We start from the raw sequence: 22974 nt of genomic DNA on the forward strand, positions 1-22974 counted from the left end.
AAGAGCAAAGTGACAGGCAATAAAGAACAGCGCCCTCTTTTGACGGTAATGGACCAGGTGGACCCTCCTTTTAATCAGGCGAGACTTTACAGCCAGGCTCATGTTTTGGGGTTCCACGACGCAACATGCAGTTTTACACGCCGAGACTGTTTCTGATCATGATGTTCGGATCATCGAGACTTCCTCCATGTTTTGATGTAGGCCCAGTGGTTATTTTCTACCTCCATGGAGCAAGAACCACTTCATCTCGTATCGATTGCCAATTTTTGTTTTGTATCTTCATGAATCTTTCTGGCATTGTTGGGTTTTCACTCTCTCTGTTTTGCTATTACTTCTGAAATTTCGACAAGCACATAGTTTTGGAATCGCTGTTAATTAAATGGAAGGTACTTTCAAAGACCAGTGTTCTCACTAGTAGAAGTCTTTTATTATTTTAGTGAGAATTTACATCTTTGTCAAAAACTACGTTACTTCAGAGGGAGTCGTTTCCCACAATGTTTTATATTATCAACAGTTCTCCAATCCAATGCTCGTTACCAAGTCAGTTTTTAAGTTAATAGTTGTTTTGAGTAATAACCAAACGTGTACCAATTCGCTTTAAACTATTTTTTTTTCTTTTTTCCCCACGGTATGAATAATTGGATTGTGTATTTTCCTTCAAGTTTTTCCACGGGCATTAGATGTTTTGAATGGTTTGAATACCTTTCTAGCTCAAATCAATAACTGCAAAACAAAAATCAAAGTTGGTAATAAATCACGGTATGAATAATTGGATTGTGTATTTTCCTTCAAGTTTTTCCACGGGCATTAGATGTTTTGAATGGTTTGAATACCTTTCTAGCTCAAATCAATAACTGCAAAACAAAAATCAAACTTGGTAATAAAAGTTAATCATGAGATCACTCAAGTTTCAACCCCCCCCCCCCCCCACTGGCCACGCCCCACGCCTCACCCGTTGTCCACTATCGAGCCTGTGTATGCTTTCTGCGAATTGAACAGAGGCTACTTCTGTATAGAAGTACACACTAACGACCTTGGGCTGCCCTGAGTTCCAAGTCAGTGACCTCCAAATGCAAATTACGATCGCTCAGATAAAAAAGATTACGTAACAGACCAAATGACCTGAATTGGACTCGCCTGGACTATTAAAATAGGGGGTTTCTGTTCAAAACAACACAACAGAGGGGCTAAAAAACAAATAAAATAAATGTTTTTATTAACGTTTGAAGAGATCACATTTTGGGATGAAAGTTGTTCTATCCTCCATAGATAATTATTAGTTTGTGTGTAAAGTTTATTTGGTGGTAGTTTTCTGACTTGGACATCGTGGCAACTGAGTTTCTTGTAATAGCCATGACCTGATATGTCCTGATTCACCCTTCTCTTTCTGTGTTAGAAAAGTGTGCTTGACCAATATTGAAGTCGGCTTCCTGCTGCATGCTGCCTGGAGATCGGCAGAGAAATTGCCTGCCTGCTGTCGACCAGGCCTCTATTGTCGTAATTAGGGAATGCTCCGGCCGGAGGTAGCTCTACAGGGCCAGGGGAAGGTAGATTTATCTGAAGTCCGAAGTGTGTTCGTCCCTCACCTTCACCACGACAGAAGGCCCCCGTGTGTTTCGCTATAACTTCAAGATTGATAAAATGACATTCACGCTCTCCTCGAAATCCTCTTTTCTCATTTTCTGAACAGAACTCTTTAAAAATGGATTCTTCGGCACCGAAGTACAAATTCGGTAAGTTACATTTTTGTCGATGGTTTGTGAACATTTTGTTAGGGTGTAAAAGCGGAATTATTTTTCTCAGATAATATCAAGGCTTTTGTATACTCCGTCCCGTGAGTTCTCTTTGTCCTTCTTGGAACCGAACGTTGGTTGTTTGGCCATGAAGATGATTATGGCTGACCATCAGGACATTGGCATGGTAGGAGGGCATAGATGGGGGAATTATTCCACCTTTAGGAAGAAATGGTCACCTTGCTGTGGAAAGAACTTAAGAAGATGTCCGTTTCCTTTTCTTTCAGTGAAGAAATTTGCAAAATAATTATTAATTCGATTACATTAGTCTTATCTCATTAATTAAAATAAATGTGCTGTATCGTACATGAATAACTTAATCATCGACTCGATCTACTGGACGCTATTCCATCTGCTTTGTATAACTGACTGTGTCTATTAAAAGTTGGACGTAAACCATTTTTTACTTTCATTGTCATCATCCACATTTTTTCGAGAGAGAAAAGAAAACGCTGGGCGCAGCTGCCAATTTTCCACCCCAAAAAGGACGTTACAAAATGGATTGTGTTATGGTTACTGTTATTCTGATACCAATAAAACTAAAATATAATTATACTGTTTTGTAGCATTCTCTGAAACGAACCTTGGTCCGAGGTTTTAAGAAATATTGGGACTATGACGGCAGCATCTCAGTCGAACTAAAAATAGTTTTTAATAGATGTTAATTTTGCATCGGGCATAAAGTATTAATTTTGGGTTTTACCCATACACTGATGTGTGTAAGCACTGTATACTCAGTACATCCCAAGTCCTGTGAAAAAAAAATTGAAAATTGCAAGGGTGTCGTGGGTTCGAATCTCACCCGAGTAACGTGCCTGTGATATTTTTTCACAGGACTCGGGAAAGTACTGGGATACAGTGCTAACACACATCGGTGTATGGGTAAAAACCAACATTAAAAATATTTTATTTTTTGGGAACATTCTTGAAATATTATAACTCTCCCTAATTAATAGAAATTAACATTTTTACCCCAAAGATACTGGGCATTAGTTACAACAAGAGCCTTCCTGGTTACTTAATTAAAGAAAACCATATTAATTATTATTTATAACTCTTGCCTCATGAAAAAAAACCTTTGATTTTAAAAATAATAATATTTATTGGGATAGGATTAATATTAGTCAACAATGGAATTCGACAGTGCTATATAAAACAAACACAGTGCTAAAAAGGAAATTCCATTTGGATATCCATACAAGAAACTTGAGTTTGATATTAATTTAAGAATTAAGTTTATATTCTATGGATTTCTTTTTCTGAAAATAGAACTAGCTGTTGCAGACTGCTTATACCGACCAAAATTACCCATGGTAACGTAGAGTCTATATTATTTCGAACGCTAAAATAATTAGTATTTCTGTTTACTTGTTTGTTGCCAGAGAGATAATCTCAATTTGATATTGAGTAAGACAAAACAATGGATTGTATAAATAGACTGGTTTTAAGCGTGTCGTCGTCGTCTCTAAATCGTGATCCAACCGACAAAATCACTGCTGTTAAAAACTACATTGTACGGCTGCTGTTGAAAGTTTAGTTATTGCTTTTATAATACATTAATTCTCCAAGTTATTGTTGTCGTAAAACAAAATTGTCAAAAAGGAAACTTGGAGAATGGACCTATTATGTATATTAGAATATATTTTCAAGTCATCTCCCCCGCCCCCCTTCATTTCCCAAAGTATATCTTCCTACGGGTGAATAGTTTTCCCATGATATAAAGTTTTGTGTAAAAAGGTTTGTGGTTATGTATTGAACGACTGGTTTAGACAAGTATTAAATTGTAACACTCGCCATGGAACTTTTGGGGTAAAAATAAAAAGGATACCACCAATGGAAGCCAAATCCCTGGTGCGCATCCGCTATAGGATCGTCTAAAAATAATTAATAAACTGTCATTAAAAGTACCATCTCAGTGGTTTAGAGGAATATGAATACGATCTTGTCCCATCCTCACATCAAACATGGGAAATGTTTCTCTGTTTCAATGGCTTTGGTAAACAACGGGAAAGGTCTTGCTTTGTTTGTGGATTTCTATACATTTCGTTTGCTTCAATCGAAGATAAACCAACATTTTATCTGGAGGATTGGTGGGAACATACATGCCCGCTGTGCTTTGTATGGTTGAAGCCCCCCCCCCCCCCCCCCGCCTATAAAATTTTGGAAAATGGAATAATATAAATACCCATGGCATGACACATGTAAATCAAGGCTAGTACCGTGGGTGGGAATATAGGGTGCGGGGTCTAGAACCCCGTCGTGTGGGTTGACCAATGCTAGAATGGACAATGACCACGTTTCAAGTTCCACCCATGAAGATAAAGTTTTCCCGGAAAAGATCATTTTAATATTTGTACGCGGGTGGCTTACGTAATAGCGGGATAGCGGTGTCAATATTTTGCCAAACCATTGAAAGTGCAGGTATGTCGATGAATTGTTATTGCACCATCGGATCTTGTCGTGTTATTTTAACGAAACATTACAGAAGAGCTAGGGCAGCGGATCTGTAGCCTATGCTTCGTTTTTGAAAAGGTAGGGGCACCAAGGCATTTTCTCCTTGATAAAGGGCGCCCTATGAGGAAATTTTAAATTGCTACTGGAACATTTCAAGGGCACCAAGGCAATGACATGGGGAACATGGGGATGCAATCGCCTCCGTTGCCTTCGTGAAGTATCGGGCCTGGCCACCAAATTAAACTCTGTTACTCGAGTAATATTTTTTAATCGGGTTACAACAATGTAATGTAAGGTTATGGTGTGTCTATTTTGTCCGATCAGTACGCTAAAACCATCGCTAAACGGCCTGTCACAGAACACGGATACAATATTATTCTCCACAAAGAAAAGCAAAAGACCTTGCTTTAATTACCCATAGAGGGCGCCATTGTTTCATATAGACCTTTTCGCAAATACTTGGGTGCGCGCGTAAAGCTTGGAATTAGGTGCATTGTGGTCTGGCTGGTATCCAAATTTGATCCATATCTATCCCACAATGCACCTCATTTAACAGTCTGCGCTTGCGCAATGGTATTTGCGAAAAGGTCTATGATGTATTTATAGAAGATGAAAAGGGTATTGAATTAATTTAAAAAAGACAAATGTAATTGGTTTCCCCTTTTGCTTTATAATAATATTATGTTAGCTGTCAATATCGCCGCACCTCATTTTAAACATTCAATGCGCCCTCTTGTGGGTGGCCTGAAGCTGTTTGGGAAGATCGGCATCTTTACAAGTCAGATTTTGATTTGTATCCCCCCCCCCCCACCCGAAAATTCACAATGGGCAATCAACCTTTAAAACGTGTATTTTTTCTCATATTGGGAAATGAATTGTTGCTGCGCATAAACCGTGCAAAATAACGAGCCATCACAACTGTACAGTCACTAATTGAAACTTTGTCTGAATTTTCACGATCATGCAGCCTTTACTTTTACAACCAGTTATTTTGGCAGCCCTTTAGGAAACAACTTGTAATTTGTGATTACAATACAATGTGGTCATGGTGAAATTATTTCTTAAAATTGTTATGTAATATTGGAAATTGGGTGTGTCCTTCGCTCACTGCGGGAGTCAGCCACAAGCTCGGCAAGAGCTTTCGTTTTCAATGGTTCAGAGACCATTAAACATAATATCACACGATTGTTGGATGCTTGCCACGATGCCCTGCACTAGAGCATGGAGGAAGAAAGAGAGCTGCAAACACTCACTGATTATGCAGATGACAGCACATTCCCTGCAAATATGTCCATGTTCTGACGATCAAGTTTGAAAAACTTCCTGATTTTGGAAACATTGTGCCCATTATAATGAATTGAATTCTAAACTCTCTGGTTGATGAGCACAATCTCCCTGCACAACATTGCAATAATTATGCACATTGTGGCAGTTCTGGCACGGTGTTAGACCTTTGAGGAAGGAAAATTGATAACACTATTTTATACACAAAAAAAAACACCTTTGTTGCAGTTTTCTTTTAAAATGTGACAACATTTTATGGACTATTTTGATCTGAAAACGAAAACAGAGAGAGTCTTCAAACGTACCAAGATAAAACGAATAATTGTGGATCAAACGAATAATTCTGGATCAAACCATTATTAAATCTGAATCCAATGGTGAAATGGATCAGTTAGATAAGTCAGACTCCAAACGAATATTCCGGTTTGCCATTACAACCCCCATTTTCCATGAACATTACTTAATGAAAAACAACATGGTGCATGCAGTATTCTTGATATATTTCATTCCGATTTAGGGGCCTATGATTTAGCAGACCAATACTGGAAACAATTGCCCATTTGTCCCTGAAATGATATCCGGTGCTTGTATAACATTAATTGCTCTAATTTCAGATATTAATTACTGGAAAAGTGTGTTCGGTATAATAGCTCCATGGTATAACCATAGAGCAAGGAAGGTATAACCATGGAGATATTTCTACACTATAACTATAAGGAGCAAAGGGGTAGTTTTAAAGAAACAGTTTGCTTTTGGACCCTTTCCAATAAACCAAGTCAGAAAAGATGGAGACGATAAAGGAATGACGCAGGCGAATTAACAATGGGCATTGCTTGGCATACAGCCCAAAGATGGAAAACTGGTGAAGGGGGCCTCCTCCTGCCTGCAGTGAAACAGGCTAGAAAGATTAAAATTGAATAGAACGTTGAGCTATACAAACCCGGTTCATATTTCCTGAGAATGCGAATGCGATACAAACATTGACGTCAAAACTTCGCAACAAATAATTCAGTTCGGTTGAATAGTGCTCAACTCCTGTGAAACATTCGCTGCGAAAACAGCCATTTGACGTCAAAATTCGTAATCGCATTCGAAGGAGGAAATATGAAGCGGGCTTTAGTCATGTTGGTCATTCGGGATCCCCATTGACCTTAGGTAAGGTTATCCTACTGAGGCCATGTAGTGTCTGCTTCTACACCTGACCGAGATAAAGCTTCTTTGTAAACACATAGAAAAAAATAAAAGGTATCAAGCACATTGTTTGGCAATCTATGTTTGCGTTTAGCTTGGTACCCATTCATCCTCAGCACCAGATTATTCATTGCCTGCATACACATTGCAGCGTTACAGTGAGCAGGTCTTCAGACCTCAACCACAGGATGTGGGTTTCCAGGTGGGGACATAAAAGGCTATGTATGTGCAGTTACGTAACATGCCATGCAAGAATCGATACGGGAATGTTGGATTGGAAGTTATGTTTGTCAGTTCTGCATTATATCATAACGTTGACAGCTTTTTAAAAACTGTATAGTTCATTGACGAATTCTTTTTTACAATCGTATGTTATATTTATAATGTAATTGCCAATGTGCTTTTCCAAATGCAGTGCAATAGTTTCGGTTTGTCAAGAAACAGAATAATGGAAACTACAGGCCCCAAGAAACAACCTAACATTTTACAATGGTCTTATAGAATGTCCATGACCAGTGCGAGGACAAACGTAACACACATTAAGTCATCCCCAATAATTATAATTTCGCGTGCCTTCTTTATGAACACATTAAAGTGACTGTTGTTAATGAACATATTAAAGTGACCGTTGTACGATGAAGATTCATAATGATGAATGGTATTTTTTTCTTCTTTTTCGTTTGTTATGATCTTGCCCGTTTGTGTGCCGGTTTTCCAGTTAGAGTTATCTTTCCCATGCCTGATGCAGGCCTAACTCTTGTATCCCATAATAAACTCGTCAATTTGAATTTCTTGAGTCGGTCATTAAAATCCCCCAGATGTTGTTTGTCATTGCGGTTTTTATTTTGGGACATTAACAGCCAATGATGTAGCACCTTTTACTTAAGAAGAAAAACCCAATTTACATATTTTATGATCACATTATGCCATTCGAGAAGTGGGCGCTGCTAGCTAATCGCGTTAGCTTTATTTTATGTTATGGTGAATTAAAACGTAACGTTTTACGGTTAGTATTCGAGTCTACAACCCGCGATGTTTATGGCGAGTAGTAATGGCTGACACGATGGAGGTCATGAGATCGCCATGTCCGCGAGAATACAGCAACGTTCCACTGGTTATCCAGAGTGTTACGTAACGTGATGAGGGTAACGTCAATGGTTAGTGGGCACGTTGATCACGCATCGACCTGTGACATAATTGTGTGCAGTGTTGTTGCAACTCAAGGACATAGACTGTTAAACTGTTTAAAGTGCAAACGGGGACCGTGCTGTGGGGGAAATCACACGCAGGCAGAGGATGATGAACTAAAAGTCTCGCTGCCGCGTGGTCTCCCCTTCCACTCGCTTGCCTTGGATGGTTGCTCTTCAAGCCGTTCAAGCCGCGAAGGCTTTGACAAAGGCTAGCCGCGAAGACTTTGACAAAGGCCAGAAAGACCACTGCAATATGGATCACTTTCTGGATGGCAGTTCAAATTTTACACGTGCTCTTAAATGACCCGACCAATGCAAATACATGTTGGCCTACAATTTACATGTATACGTCGGCCCAACGTTGGCAAACGTACAAATGTTCCATAGGGCAAACCGTTGGCAAGTGACGTTGTTTTTCCCATCGGGCCAACGTCGAGGACGTTGGGCCAACATTGGGCCAACGTCCTCGACGTCGGCAACTTTTTTTGCCGGGACGGGGGACATTGTTTTTCCCATCGGGCCAACGTCGAGGACGTTGTGCCAACATTGGGCCAACGTTTCGACGTCGGCAACTTTTTTTGCCGGGACGGGGGACATTGTTTTTCCCATCGGGCCAACGTCGAGGACGTTGGGCCAACATTGGGCCAATGTTCCGACGTCGGCAACTTTTTTTGCCGGGACGGGGGACATTGTTTTTCCCATCGGGCCAACGTCGAGGACGTTGGGCCAACATTGGGCCAATGTTCCGACGTCGGCAACTTTTTTTGCCGGGGTGGGTTCGTTAGACGTTTTAGTTAAACGTTGGGACAACATTTAGAGATTAATACTCTTTAATGCAGTTAACGCCCTGTGTAATTAATTCAAGTAATTATTGTATGTTAATTAACACTTATATCAGTAATGTTATTTACAAGTAATTGATGATACTAATAACTACATATATTCTAACTACGACTTATACTAACCCAAATACTCTTCTGCACGGCATGTCTTGTATTTATATAGTCAAGAATCCACAGACTTTCCAATCATGGTTTTACACCTTTATTAATTAAAATTGTTTACTTCCAAATTCAAATGGTTTTTTTTTAAAGTATTTTTATTGTACATATTTTCTTACAGACAAATTATCCACAAAAGTACACAAACTTGCCTTGGAAATTCTTAAACTCAACAAACTTGTTTTTAGTATTGTTAATACATACTTCTAAATCACGCCCACAAATTTGCATTTATTTCAACATTGGGCCAATGTTGGCCCAACTATGAATATTATCTTGGTGGGAAAGTGGCCTTTTAGACTGTACAACATTTCCTGACGTTGGCACAACCGTGGGACGCCGATGTTAGGTTGCCCACATCATAACTACGTTATGCCAACGTTGGATATTGACATGTTATACGGCACAACAATTCCCGACGTTGGCATAACCTAAGGATGCAGACGTCAGGTCACCCGTATTATAACTACGTTGAGCCAACGTTGGAAATTGACCTGTTATTACTGCACAACATTTCCCGACGTTGGCAGAACCTAAGAATGCAGACGTTAGGTTGCCCGTATTATAACTACGTTGAGCCAACGTTGAAAAACGACATTTTTCACTGCATCCGACGTTAAGTTGCCCCTATCATAACTAAGTTGTGACAACGTTGTAATTCTAACTGTTGTATTTCTTACTGTTTACAAACGTTCGTACAACGTTTAAAAACTGACTCCGACCTTCCAAACGTCTGTTCAACGTTCGTTTTTTGATGCCGACTTTGCCGACGTTCACCGACATTGGCCCAACGTATGCATGTCAGCTGGGAATGTGCCTGCTGCAACATTGTGCCCCGAAGTATCAAATTATTATTAGTCACAAAAACGAGTTTTCAATCGGCAATTTGTTTTCCTCCTTCAGCCAGCAAGTTACTTGTTTCACTTTAAAGCTTAAAAAAATTGTGTCGTGTAGATGCCAGTTGTCCTTGGTCAGTCTTAGTTGTGGGTGAGAAGGGGTATAAATCATTGCCATCAAAACCCAATTCCTTCAAGGTTTAGTAACCCGTCCTAATCATATGCATCATCTCACAGTGATGCGATTCCTTCCTCTGTGTTTTGTGTTTACTAAAATTATACTAACAATGATATCCCTCCAGCTCGATTGGCTTACACGCTTGCCTTGCTGCTCTAAATACATACTTGCAGTCTTTTGATGATGGGCTGGGATGGTAGAGACTTAGGACAACATGGATAAAACACCTGTGACCTTGTGAATTGTGAATGTATCATCGTGCCTCCATGCATTTGGGAAGCTTGCTCTATGCTCAATGTTACCGTCTTAGGTCCCTCCAGGTCTTTAGTGCAATGACCGAATGGCCCACTGACCGAATCAACGACACACACCACAAAGCAGATAAGGAAAATCTCATTTGTTCCGGAGTGTTGATTGTGCATTTTTTTTGCAAGATTAAAACACATGCAATCTCACACAACGGTAGGGTGAATTCCTTCCTCCAATAGTGAAACGACTCTTGAAATGTTAATTGTTGGCTGTATTTTAAAAAGTGTGTGGATTAATTCTGATATTTCGAAAATCACTTAAAAAACGTATGGACATAATATGGGCACAGGTTTTCAACAGTTAATTTGTCATCGATCAAAAGTGAAATTGAAATCTCGAACTGCGATTTGACTAGATTTGCCGTCACTAAGATAAGCGCCCTCTATCGACGTATTCTCAACTGAACGGCTACGAATCTGCTCTCTTAAAGGCAGTGGACACTATTGGTAATTACTGAAAATAATTATTAGCGTAAAACCTTTCTTGGTGACAAGTATTGGGGAGAGGTTGATGGTATAAAACATTGAGAGAAATAGCTCCCTCTGAAGTGCCATAGTTTTTGAGAAAGAAGTAATTTTCCATGAATTTGATTTCGAGACCTCAGATTTAGAACTTGAGGTCTCGAAATCAACTATCTAAACGCACACAACTTCGTGTGACAAGGGTATTTTTTCTTTAATTATTATCTCGCAAGTTCGATGACCGATTGAATTTTCACAGGTTTGTTATATTAATGCATATGTTGAGAAACACCAACTGTGAAGGCTAGTCTTTGACACTTACCAATAGTGTCCACTGGCTTTAATGTAAAAGAGTGAAAAAACACTTTTTCAAGAGTCATATGAAGGACAACTCTTTTTCGAGTGGTCTTCCACTCTTTTAGATTGAAGTTTGCATCTTTTTGAGTGATTTTCACTCTGTCCTTGAGTGAAACCCCTCTCTAAAAGAGTGAAATAACCACCACTCGTTTTGAAGAGCCATATGAGGGACAGCTCGAAATGTTAAGAGTGGTGTTTTTCCCTCTTTTACATTTAGAGAGTGTAAACGCCAGTTGGAGAAAGACTTGTGAAAAGTTTTGTCTTAGTGTCGTATCCAATTGCATTTGTATTACAAAATGTTTGTTTTTTTCATTAATACTACTTAATGGACACAAATAAATAATCAATTAGAAGAAAATAAATATGATGCTGTTTCAACCCAACCTTCATGATAGTTACCCTTGAAACTCTTAAACAAACAAATATAGGTCCTACGCTACATTTAATAACCATAAACTAAATGACAGACTATCGGTGTCCTGACGAAATGTCATCACACGCCTACCTCATGATCAATGTAAAAAACGATATGCGTGAACACGTGTATACTTAATTTCATATCTTGTATACAAATACTGATATCTATTGAGATTGAGGTAACTCCACATGCTCCAATCATCGTGGCTCCGACAACGGTGAGGAAATAAATCCCTTGACCATCGGTGGCTGACCGCTGGGTCAACCACAACATAGCCTGTCCCGGTCATGACGTACTAGGACAGTTCCTCGGATGGAAGCGCCCCACGCAGCGAACAGTCCCTGAACACGTGTTTGGGCCTACCGGTCCGCATCGTCGTATTTTATACATAAGTCAAAACCCCAAAGAAGAAAAAAAAAGGAAGAAAAGAAATCACAAATTTGTACGGTTCACACATTTGGGTTGTAAGACAAGTTGACAAATAAAACGTATAGTATAAAGTCGGCGGAATGCAATGGATGGGTTGATACATGGTTGATAACACAACATTTGAAACACACCACAAATTCACTGTTACTTTTACATGATGAGTGGGTTTCAAGCCGGAAGATTGAAAAACCCTGGGGTTGGTAGATTGAAAAACCCTGGGGGGTTTCTTTCTAAATCGATTCAAAATGGAAAAAAAACAGGAAAACATTTTCTGGATTGCATTTCCTAATTTTCCATTTTCTTAAAAAAAAACATGCCACTCGGTACGTCAGGGTGATACTCTGAACCCGAAGCATCGAACGAATGTGAGTTGCAAGAACACGTGCCTGACGTCACAAAATTGAACGATTTGAAAACGAAGTGAGCCTGCATGATGAGCACGTGATTCAATCCGATCTCTCTTTAGGAGATGGTTTGTGGTTGGGATGAATAATACCTTAAAGGAACACGTTGCCTTGGATCGGTCGAGTTGGTCTTTGAAAAGCGTCTGTAACCGTTTGTTATAAAATGCATATGATTAGAAAGATATTTTAAAAGTAGAATATAATGATCCACACAAGTATCACTCGAAATTGCGTGGTTTTCCTTTTACCTCAGTGACAAACACGGTCGGCCATTTATGGGAGTCAAATTGTCAAATGGGAGTCCCATAAATGGCCGACCGTGTTGGTTCGCAAAGTAAAAGGAAATCCATGCACTTTCGAGGCAAATGTGTGTGGATCATTGTATTCTACTTTTAAAATACCTTTCTAACTAATATGCATTTTATAACAGACGGTTACAAATGCTTTTCAAAGACCAACTCGACCGATCCAAGGCAACGTGTTTCTTTAATAGATGTTCAACTTGCATCGGGGGTAAAGCATATTAATGTTGGTTATACACACATCGGTCAATGGGTAAAGCCAAAATTATTATGAATATATCATAGGTTTGCTGTAACACCATGTACATGTAACGACAATCTCTAATGAGTTGGGGTGGTTCTGAAAAGAACCGTTGGTTTCAACTCGACGTGTGCTCTCATCGTCTTCTGGATACTTTTTTTCGAGCGTGAATGCGTGCGCCTTGGATAAAATAAAGGCTTAGTCAGACCTCAAAGCTATATCAAATAATTCAAGTTATGTAACCTATACCACGAAATGGTTTGCGTAATAATATAATTGACCACGGTCCTCTTTATAAGTGCTGCGTGAACATACTATCACTTTACTATCCTTTATACAAATACTAAGACAGGATTATATAGTTGATTCTTTTGTGTAATTTTATAGTCTGGTTATAATTGACCACTGTCAGATCAATGGACCGAAGTTATTATTTCATGCCACGTGTCGTGTAGTGTCTCATCTTGGTTAAAAAGACGCCCGAAACTCTAGTTGTAGTCATTTGTTGTAAACTTGGTGACTTGTTATCATCAATGCTTCTCTCCGACCAGACATACACAGTAGAGATGATTGGTAGGTTTACAGTTCTCTTTACATGGGAATCAGCCTTCAATAGGGAAAATGTAGCCTAACTGCTTTCATTTTGTTAATATTTTTTGTTCATTTCCACCCAGAAAGTTTATAGCCACTGGACATCTTTGGTGTTGTAAGAGACCATTTTTTTCACTTGGAGTACCCCAACATGATATGCATAAAATAAAACATCTGTGACAGATTTTACTCAATTGGTCATCGGAGTTGCAAGAGAATAATTACAGGAAAAAAATCACCCTTGTTGCACAAACGTATGTGCTTTCATCAGATGCCTAAAAAATTCTTTTAATAATTTATTGTGAAGTTATCCCTTCTCAAAAACTACCTTCGAGGGAGCCGTTTCTCATAATGTTTTATACTATCAACAGCGATCCATTGCTCGTTACCACATAAGTTTTTATACAATTATTTTGAGTAATAACCAATAGTGTCCAGTGCCTATAAAATGCCGATGATATGTCACTTTGAGCTACCACCCTGCACTTATAAAACTTTGATGTGGTTCCTTTTTTTTTGCAGGGACTCCGTACATTCCAAGTTATATGGACTTGACCAATGGACCAGAGCCGTGTGTTGTATGCGGTGATGCCGCCACTGGGTACCACTATAGATGCATGACTTGTGAAGGATGCAAGGTAAGTTTCAAGCGTTGTTCTATGAGCTTTTGTGTTTTTGTTTTGATTTATTCGTTTGTTTGTTTGTTCATTTATTTGTTTGTTTGTTTGTTTATTTATTTATTTATTTACTTTTTTGTTTGTTTGGTTGTTGTAAGTCACCCTGTTAATCATTTTTGGACAATTTGTTATGTTTGAATTGTCGGTGTACTGGAGGCTAAAACAAATTTGTGGGTCAAGCTTTTTTGGCAATGAAATGAATCCCTACTTGCAGATGTATGCAATACAATATTACATGTAGAATGTTTCAGCTTGATTACTCGTCAATTTTTTTTAGGGGAAAAAAAGTTGAAAATCACTGAGCAATGTTTACAGGACATGCCAAAACTTTTTTCGTCTCACAGAAGTGACGAATATTTTCTTGAAACATTCTTTTTACTATTTCTCAAAAACTACATCATCTCAGCAAATAATAATTAGAGGGAAGCTTTCTACCATCGTGGTCTTTTACACTGTATAAGAGGTGTTCAAATCCAAATTACGAACATTTGTATGACAAGTCTTAGATACAATACAAAAAATACGAACAGAAAGAAAGTTAACATTTCTTTGTTCTTTTCCTTTCAGGGTTTCTTTCGGCGAACTATTCAAAAGAAATTGAGTTACTACTGCAAATGGAGTGAAGAATGCGTCATCGATAAGTTGACAAGAAACCAGTGTCAGCAATGCAGATATAAGAAATGTATCAACGTTGGAATGGCGCCCGACTGTAAGTTCAATAGATCGATTAACTATATTCCAATCAATACTGGAATCACATTTTGTCATAACCAATTAATTGATTGGTGTCAGTGTTCTATTGATTTTATCTTGGAACAAGGTGTTTGCAGTTTATGAGCGTGGTTTGGTTTTGCGCTTTGGCCTACATGTTTTGCCTATTCTAAAATTGGGTCCTGCGGCCACGCAGTTGGAAATGGTTTTATGATGGTTTAGTTGTTTAAGCAATCGCCATTGTGTTGACCAACTTGAATAACATAAAGATAATTACAGCAAAATTAGCCTTGGGGAAATTGGCCTGCTGGTTCGTTGTGTTTTGTGTCAATGTGTGACCCTTTTCTGATTGCAGTGGTGTTGAACGAGTCACAGAGGAGAGCCAAGAGGCGCCTAATACAGGAGAATAGAGACAAGCGCTCTAGGGAGGAAATGTTACGTCAGAGCGGGCTCCTAGTAGCTAGCCAACTCACAGACGGGGAAGAGGAACTAATCAAGGCGATATTGATTGCCCATCAGGATACCACATACCTCTTCAGGAGAAACTCCACTGATGAGGTAAACAAATACTCCAATCGAGATAGTAAAGTCCTATTGGGGGAAAAGAATACTTTGATTGGGATATATCCTAATTAGATTGGATAGTAATGGTATAAGATGGGATAGTAATGGTATAAAGATGTGGTAGTGATGGTATCCCAATTATATGGGATAGTGTTGGTATCCAAATAAGATGGAATAGTAATGTTATCTCAATAAGATGGGATAGTGTTGGTATCCAAATAAAATGGAATAGTAATGTTATCTCAATAAGATGGGATAGTGTTGGTATCCAAATAAGATGGAATAGTAATGTTATCTCAATAAGATGGGATAGTGTTGGTATCCAAATAAGATGGAATAGTGATGTTATCTCAATAAGATGGGGTAGTGTTGGTATCCAAATAAGATGGAATAGTAATGTTATCTCAATAAGATGGGATAGTGTTGGTATCCAAATAAGATGGAATAGTGATGTTATCTCAATAAGATGAGATAGTCAGAAAGTATTCAAATAGAATTGGATAGTGATGGTATCAAAGAAAGATGGAATAGTCAGATGTGGTATCCCAACGCAAGATGGGATAGCGATGGTATCCCATCAACTTGGATAGTGATGGTATCCAAGAAGGGATAGACCAGATTGGACCTGTGAAACACTGTGGCCAATTTGGCTAGCTATGGTCCATCAATAGTTAAATACTCTTCCTAAACACAACTGTATATAATGTTCACTAAGTTTTAAGTGAGCAATAGTTTAAATTGTAAAATATCTATGTGAAGGATGGTGAACCAGATACCAAAAGGACAAAGGCAGAAGATGAAAGGAGTGCGCTGCAGAACCTTGCTGAGATCATGACGCCCTCTATCGTCAAAGTGGTCGAGTTTGCTAAGAGGGTACCAGGTTTCAAAGAGGTAAGTCCATCAAGAGGGAGTCTTTTGCGTGTTGGACATTGGGGCCGGTTTGCGGTTAGCTTTACGGATTGTGCGCAGTGGAAAGCACGCCACTGTCACCCAAAGTACAGACATAAAGAAGGTAACATAGTTGAGATTGTTGGAACTTTATTTCTCTTTGAATTAATGGGATAAAGATAAAGCACAGTATAACGTCCACATTGAAAAGTAGTCATTTCAGTTCGCAGTCAATTTAACATATTTATGTTGGTGTGTTTAACTTTTAATTAGTTGGATCATGAAGACCAGGTCTTGCTTCTAAAGTCTTGTTGTATGGAGATCATGTGCCTGCGAATTGCGCAGAAATACGACCCCGAGACGAACAAATTAATCCTGTCGACTGGCATAGCTGTTGACAAGTGCAACCTCAACAACGGCGTGATGACCGACCTGGTTGAGCCCATCTTCGACTTTGCCGTGGGGTTGGCGAGGCTGCAACTTACTGAGACCGAGATGGCACTCCTCGCTGCAGTTTTACTCATTGCTGGAGGTAAGTACGAATTGTGACCCAATTGCTGGAGACAGGTACACATTGTGACCTCATTTAAGGGCTAGAGGTTAGTACACATTTTGACCTCTTTGCTGGAGGTTAGTTGACATTCTAACCTCATTGCTGGAGTTGAGTACACACTGTACTGACCTCATTGTGTGACCTCATTAATGGAGGTTAGTACACATTGTGACCCCATTTCAAATCTTCGTTTTGACAGATCGCCAAGGTCTGAAAGATGCCAAATCAGTAGAGATTTTACAAGACACTCTCCTGACTGCCTTTCAACATTTCATCAATGAAAGTCGACCAAAGACACCTGTGCACTGGGCTAAAATACTCATGAAGGTAAGTTTTATTTCTTTGTCAATGTGATAAGAAAACATGTTCCCTCTTTTTCATTTAAATACATTTGGTAAAAATGGTCAAGAGATTGGAACTTCTCGAATATAAAGCTGCTGAAATCAACATCGACAAAGCAATACAGAAAATGTAGTATTTTCAACAATCAAGTACATGTATAGTTAACATTTATTACAGCAGATAACTGTTGCATTTAAATAATTTCGGTCAATTATGATATCCTGGTTTTCATAAACACCCACTTCTTACAGGAGCATCTTACTACACATAAAACATGATTTGTAGAGAGGTGACAATGTCTTGACTTCATCGCTGTAGCACAGTCTTTTTTTTTCAAGGCTTAATGAAGAAGACTTTGCTCATGCCTGGGTCCAAATGTGATGAAACAACCTTGTGCGAGAAGACTTAGCTCTGATTCAGTGCGAGTAAATATTGATTGGTTTTCTTCACTTTGCAGATAACAGACTTGCGAACCATCAGTGCTCGCCACGCAGAGAGGGTGTTGTGCATGAAACTGGACAAGTCCCAGGAGATCCCACAGATGTTTCTAGAAATGTTTGATGATTGCAACACGACTCTTTGATCTCAGTGGTTTGATGAGGCTAAATGGGGACAGAGCAAGCGTAGATCATACACCTGGTCCCAGTTTCATAACAGAAAACAGTGAGCAGGGCCCAGTTTTATAGAACTGCTTAAGCAGAGAATATATTTTGCTAAGCTAAAACAAACAGCATACCAGTCGCAGATTGTACACATGTGATGTGGTGTTTTAGCTGGTATTCTTATTCAAGTAAGCAAACTATTTATTTGTAGTTTCTTCTGAAGCAAACTTTTGTTTGTTGTGCTTAGCTACTTGTTTTGCACTTAAGCAGCTCTATAAATTGGGGCCTGGGCATCAGTTGCATCAAATATTAACTGTGCGACATAGTGGCTGGTAACCTAAATCTGAAAGAGACGCTCAATTTTTCCAGGGAGGGGGAGGGTGGCTAAAAGCACCCAAAAAGTACAATTTTGTGCTAAACGCGGTAGTTAACTAAACGCGGTAGTCTTTGTGTGAAGTAAAATGTTATTTGATCTACGCTTGCAAGTCTGTCCCCAATGTAAGAAGGTGTTATACCAAATGAATTATCATACGCAGCTTTTGTTTTCTTGCCACAATTTGTTATGGCCTGTGGCCTTGTTAGCAGAAACGTTTACAATTTAACAGTTTTACTAAATATGCTGTTTTTACTACAGCGTGCTTGTATCCCAGCCAAACTGGTTATTAGCATAAAGAGCATACCGGCTCATAATGCTAGAGCAGAAATGTTTTAATCTACCTCGTATGGAATGAAGATATATAAACTTTTATGTGAGATAAACTTCCATGTTTTTTTTACAATCATAATTTTTGTGTATAATATATAGTATGACATCTAACAAAACTGTTCCGAAAATTAAGTACATGCGGTGGGTCCAAAGCCTTGGCTGAGAGAAGAAACCCTTTGTAGTGGGTCGACATGACTTAAGCTGAGGCTAATACACTCTGCTGACTTGGTTTTGGGTCAGTTTCGACTTATAAAACAGGTTAATTTGACCTGTAATTGTGTCTGGTCTCTTGCAACTCTGATCAGGATCTGGGTATGACCCGGAAGTCAATCGTAAGTTTCTAAGGCCCGGTGCTCTTTCTGATATCAAAATGTCCTCAGATGTTAGAAAGGAAGACGCTTTGTTATTATTAGATGTATTTGGAGTCAAAAACTCCGTTTTACAAACATTAAACTTTGATGTACGGGTGTATCATAAATTATATGAAAACATCTAGAATCCTGACGTGTGAGCGGTTATAGACCGCGCCAGAATTAGAGGCTTTTATAAAGTGAACATGCTTTGAGACTTAAGGATATCCATGTAAAAGCAACACCCTAATGGCGTGGGCAGATGCGGAAGAAATTTTGGGGAGATTGTATTATGATACAAGTATGGAATTTTGCACAGAGTCAGAGCATGTCATGAGAAAGATTTGGCTGTCGGGCCATCGCAGATTTGAATTTCAAAGGCATATAGGTTGAACAACAAGCGATTTTTATTTTCAAAATGGCTGCCATTATAGGACAATCTGCATTGACCGCCAGATATCTTCCTCGGGACATATTCTTAAATGTGTGTTCGAAATACCCACATCACCTACCTGATGTACAATAGCAACAGCTGCAGATAAAGCCGCTACTTTGGACTCGGTCCTGGTTCTTATTGGTCTCGAAGTTCCAAAAAAAAAACGTCCAGTATTCGGACAAATTGAAGTCTGCCATTGTGCAGTACATCTCACCTTTTTGTATGAATGAATGTATAAACCTTTAAAGACAGATATTATCGAAAAACCAAAGATGTTTTTATAATTAATGTTTCGATGTATTGTTAGATGTTTTGTAAAGAGAAATGGTGAAACAAATTAAATACTTTGGGTCAACTTTGCCGGGAATTAAGAATGCCGTCTTCGACGTGACGCTGAAAATGTTACGATTGCTTTCAGTAGAGGGGAGAGCAACGGATAATTTGACGGTCGCTTCCACCAGTCCAGTCAAAGGCATTGCGCTCAAAACAAGTGTTAAAAAGACAGGGCCTGATAAGCATGATGCTAACGGTGTAATAATTATTATATTGAGAGATAATAATTATGATACCAAAGTACTCCGGATATATTACTGTACTGGAAGGAGAACTCGTGTATATGAATATAACATAAATTTTAATTACTTTTGTCATAAACATCTGTATAATTTTATATACAAATTATTAAACCGGTGTAAGATTTCAGTTTTGTGTTTAAACAAATCAAATTATGCATTTTACTCAGAGAGACATTTTTTCTTTTTCGATGAGCGGGTCCTATTGTTGGTTGGTGCATTCGATTGCTCTCGTGATACAAGTATTCACTCCAAAAACTTCCGGGAGTTTGTAGAGTGAAAAGGGTATAACACTTTACAAAATTCTTCATTTATTTAAAATACTTTCTTTCTTCCACGTTTGGGTTCGTGTAGAAAAAACAAGGTATAAAACAGTATGCATGAAATGTTATTTTTTGAAGATAATAATTATATTCACTTTTAATGTAAAAGAAGTGTGAAAAAAATGGTGAGAAATCCTTTGTAATATATTATGTCTTTTGCACTGTCTACCTCATTAATGCATTTTTGCTGTGACGGATCAAAGAGTTAGTCTATCTTCGAGTCGGTAATTCTATAAACTTGAGTATGTTATAATTATTCAATGTTTCTGCGTGTACCTTGGATCTATGCTTGGATGAAGACTAACTTTCAGACGGTCCGTGTGACCTCACAAGATGGTGCCACACACTCGATCCGCCATAGCGCTGTTTATCAAACTGTATAAAAAAAATCCCTATTAGGGATCTGCTGCATTTAATGTTGTTATCTTAATGGTTAAATTATAATGTATCTGTTTTGAATTTGCCATCATTTTGTTTAACTACATACAAATTGTAATCATACAATTTTGCGAAGCACAGAAAATTATTGGAGTAGAAATAACTGAGGCTTCTAACACACGTAGCCTAGCTTAAAGGAACACGTTGCCTAGGATCGGACGAGTTGGAAAGATGTTGTAAAAGTAGAATACAATGATCTACACATAACATGCCGTGAAATTGCGTGGTTTTCCTTTTACATTGTTGACTAACACAGTCGGCCATTTTATGGGAGTAAAATTGTTGACTCCCATATCTGGCCGACCGTGTTTTCTCGCGACGTAAAGGGAAAACCGTGCAATTCCGAGGCATGTCGGTGTGAATCATTATATTCTACTTTTAAGTTATCTATAACCATAGGCCTATGCATTTCATAACAAACGGTTTCAAATGCTTTCCAAAGACCAACTCGACCGATCCAAGGCAACGTGTTCCTCTAACAACATCTTTGAGGCCCCCACTATTATCCATTCTACATCTTTCAGAGTTTTTGTATATGCTGATATGGATATTATTTTGTTGGAATAAAGTTTATCAAGCTGTCAGGTAATTTTTTGGATGGAAAATCAAAACTGAAATGCGATGTTCGTAGATGTCATCTCTTCCATTGTCGAGCCCATGCACTCAGTGAAATTTGTTAAACTAATAAACTTGTTCTGTTCAAACCGAATAGTATTATATAATTATCTCAGGGAGTATGAATAGACAGGAAATCATATAATTATCAAACAATGATGGTTTTTAGTATAGATTGTATTATGTATATAGACGTTTTCATTACAGAACATGTGAAAACATATTTGTTGTTTACATGTAATAATTATTATTATAGAAGAATTTAGTGGTCATTATGTTTAGCTCGAACTCTAAAACAAAACACCGTCGGGGAGGTGGGATGATTTTAAACAATGCATAATAAAAACATGGATGACATTATAATCATTTTTAGAAATGAACAAAATTAAAAACGGTTTGTACGTTATTTTTCTGTGGTCGTATAGTGTGTTTTCTTAAAGTCACCTGGAAGTGGTATTTTTTTTAAATAAAGCTTTTGTCACTAAAATATGTGTTTTTATGAGAGGAATGTGAATAAAAAGTTAACTGAGGTTTGAAAGTATTAGTTTTGATTGTATTTACAAATTTACGAGTAGGCCCCGACCCGAGAGGGCGCTGTTCGTGACGTAATTCAAGGCGCGATATTTTAAGAGAAAATTTGTAGTCAGGCCCCCGTATATTACGTCTGGGAACATGGCACATCAAAACAAATTTAGACACGATTTTACACACATATGTACATTGAAACTTGAACATGTTGAACGCCTAGTGGTTTTTACAAAAGCTATTGCTGCTATTTTTATTTATCTAGGCGACTTTTTAGTGACCAAAATGGGTTGTAAGATGTGGGTACGTCTGCCTACGTATTATTATAGAAATACGGCCACGGAGCAAACAGCACGCACGCACTATGGCTGCTGTATAATGTGCGGACGGTCACATAGGACCTGCACGCACGGTGAATCGCATGCGGTACCAACAAAAAATCGTGTCACTTGGCAAAAGCTAAAAACATACCCTCAAAGTTCAAACTTACCCGAATTTTTTCACGTTTAGCAAATGCTCCTCTGGGTTCGTCACGTCTTTCAGATACCTTCTTCGACTTCCCACTAGCTGGAAAAATTGTTGGGACGGCGTCGTGTTTAAGAATGGCTCTTCTCGTCATGTCAAATGAGTGGTGTATCCCGGATTCGAAGCACGACGGCTCGAAGTGTTCGCTGCATAGCGCTGAAAAAGACGTCGGACCGGACCACTTTGCTCTAGTTAATCTGACTTTCGCAGCCCACAACCGCCTATACTTGGGATCTGCAGGAAACAGATGAAGACTTACCCCATCTTTAGTTGTTTTGCTGCATCCAGCAGCAATACACCTGGTCGGCATTGCCGGAAAAATGCCAGAAAAAAAAAACTTTTTCGCAGCGTACAAACTCACGTCTTAGAATTACATGTACTTTTGCACGTGTGTATATCTACGCATCGAGGGGGGTCTATGTTTGATCGAGGCAAAGTCTTCCTTTTCCTACGTCACAAAAGGGGTAGGCGGAGTCAACCCCCCCAAGCACTTAATTAATTTTTTAACATATAAATCGTGACAAACAATATTACTCAAAAAATTGTTTTATTGTTAATAAACATATACTCTTATGTTTAAAAGAAAAAAATCCAGGTGCCTTTAAATCGTTAAAAGGTATGATCTCACTGTGAATAACCGAAAAGGAATTGTGTAATTTTTTATCCGAAATCCTACATGATAATAATTTTGATATAGCAAGCAATCTG

General features: G+C 38.6%; 1 protein-coding gene across 1 annotated transcript; it reads left to right on the forward strand.

Annotated features, from left to right (window-relative positions):
• The first annotated feature begins 1487 nt into the window (after positions 1–1487).
• On the forward strand, positions 1488–18024 carry LOC117291698 (thyroid hormone receptor alpha-like). The gene is made up of 8 exons (XM_033773545.1): positions 1488–1733; positions 13962–14077; positions 14684–14825; positions 15183–15385; positions 16151–16282; positions 16553–16811; positions 17032–17159; positions 17632–18024. Exons 1-8 carry the CDS (start codon positions 1703–1705, stop codon positions 17755–17757), a joined length of 1137 nt encoding a protein of 378 aa, XP_033629436.1. The 5' UTR covers positions 1488–1702; the 3' UTR covers positions 17758–18024.
• Positions 18025–22974: the final 4950 nt, after the last annotated feature.

The sequence above is a fragment of the Asterias rubens genome, chromosome 6, assembly GCF_902459465.1.
Source record: "Asterias rubens chromosome 6, eAstRub1.3, whole genome shotgun sequence".
NCBI classification, from domain to species: Eukaryota; Metazoa; Echinodermata; class Asteroidea; order Forcipulatida; family Asteriidae; genus Asterias; species Asterias rubens.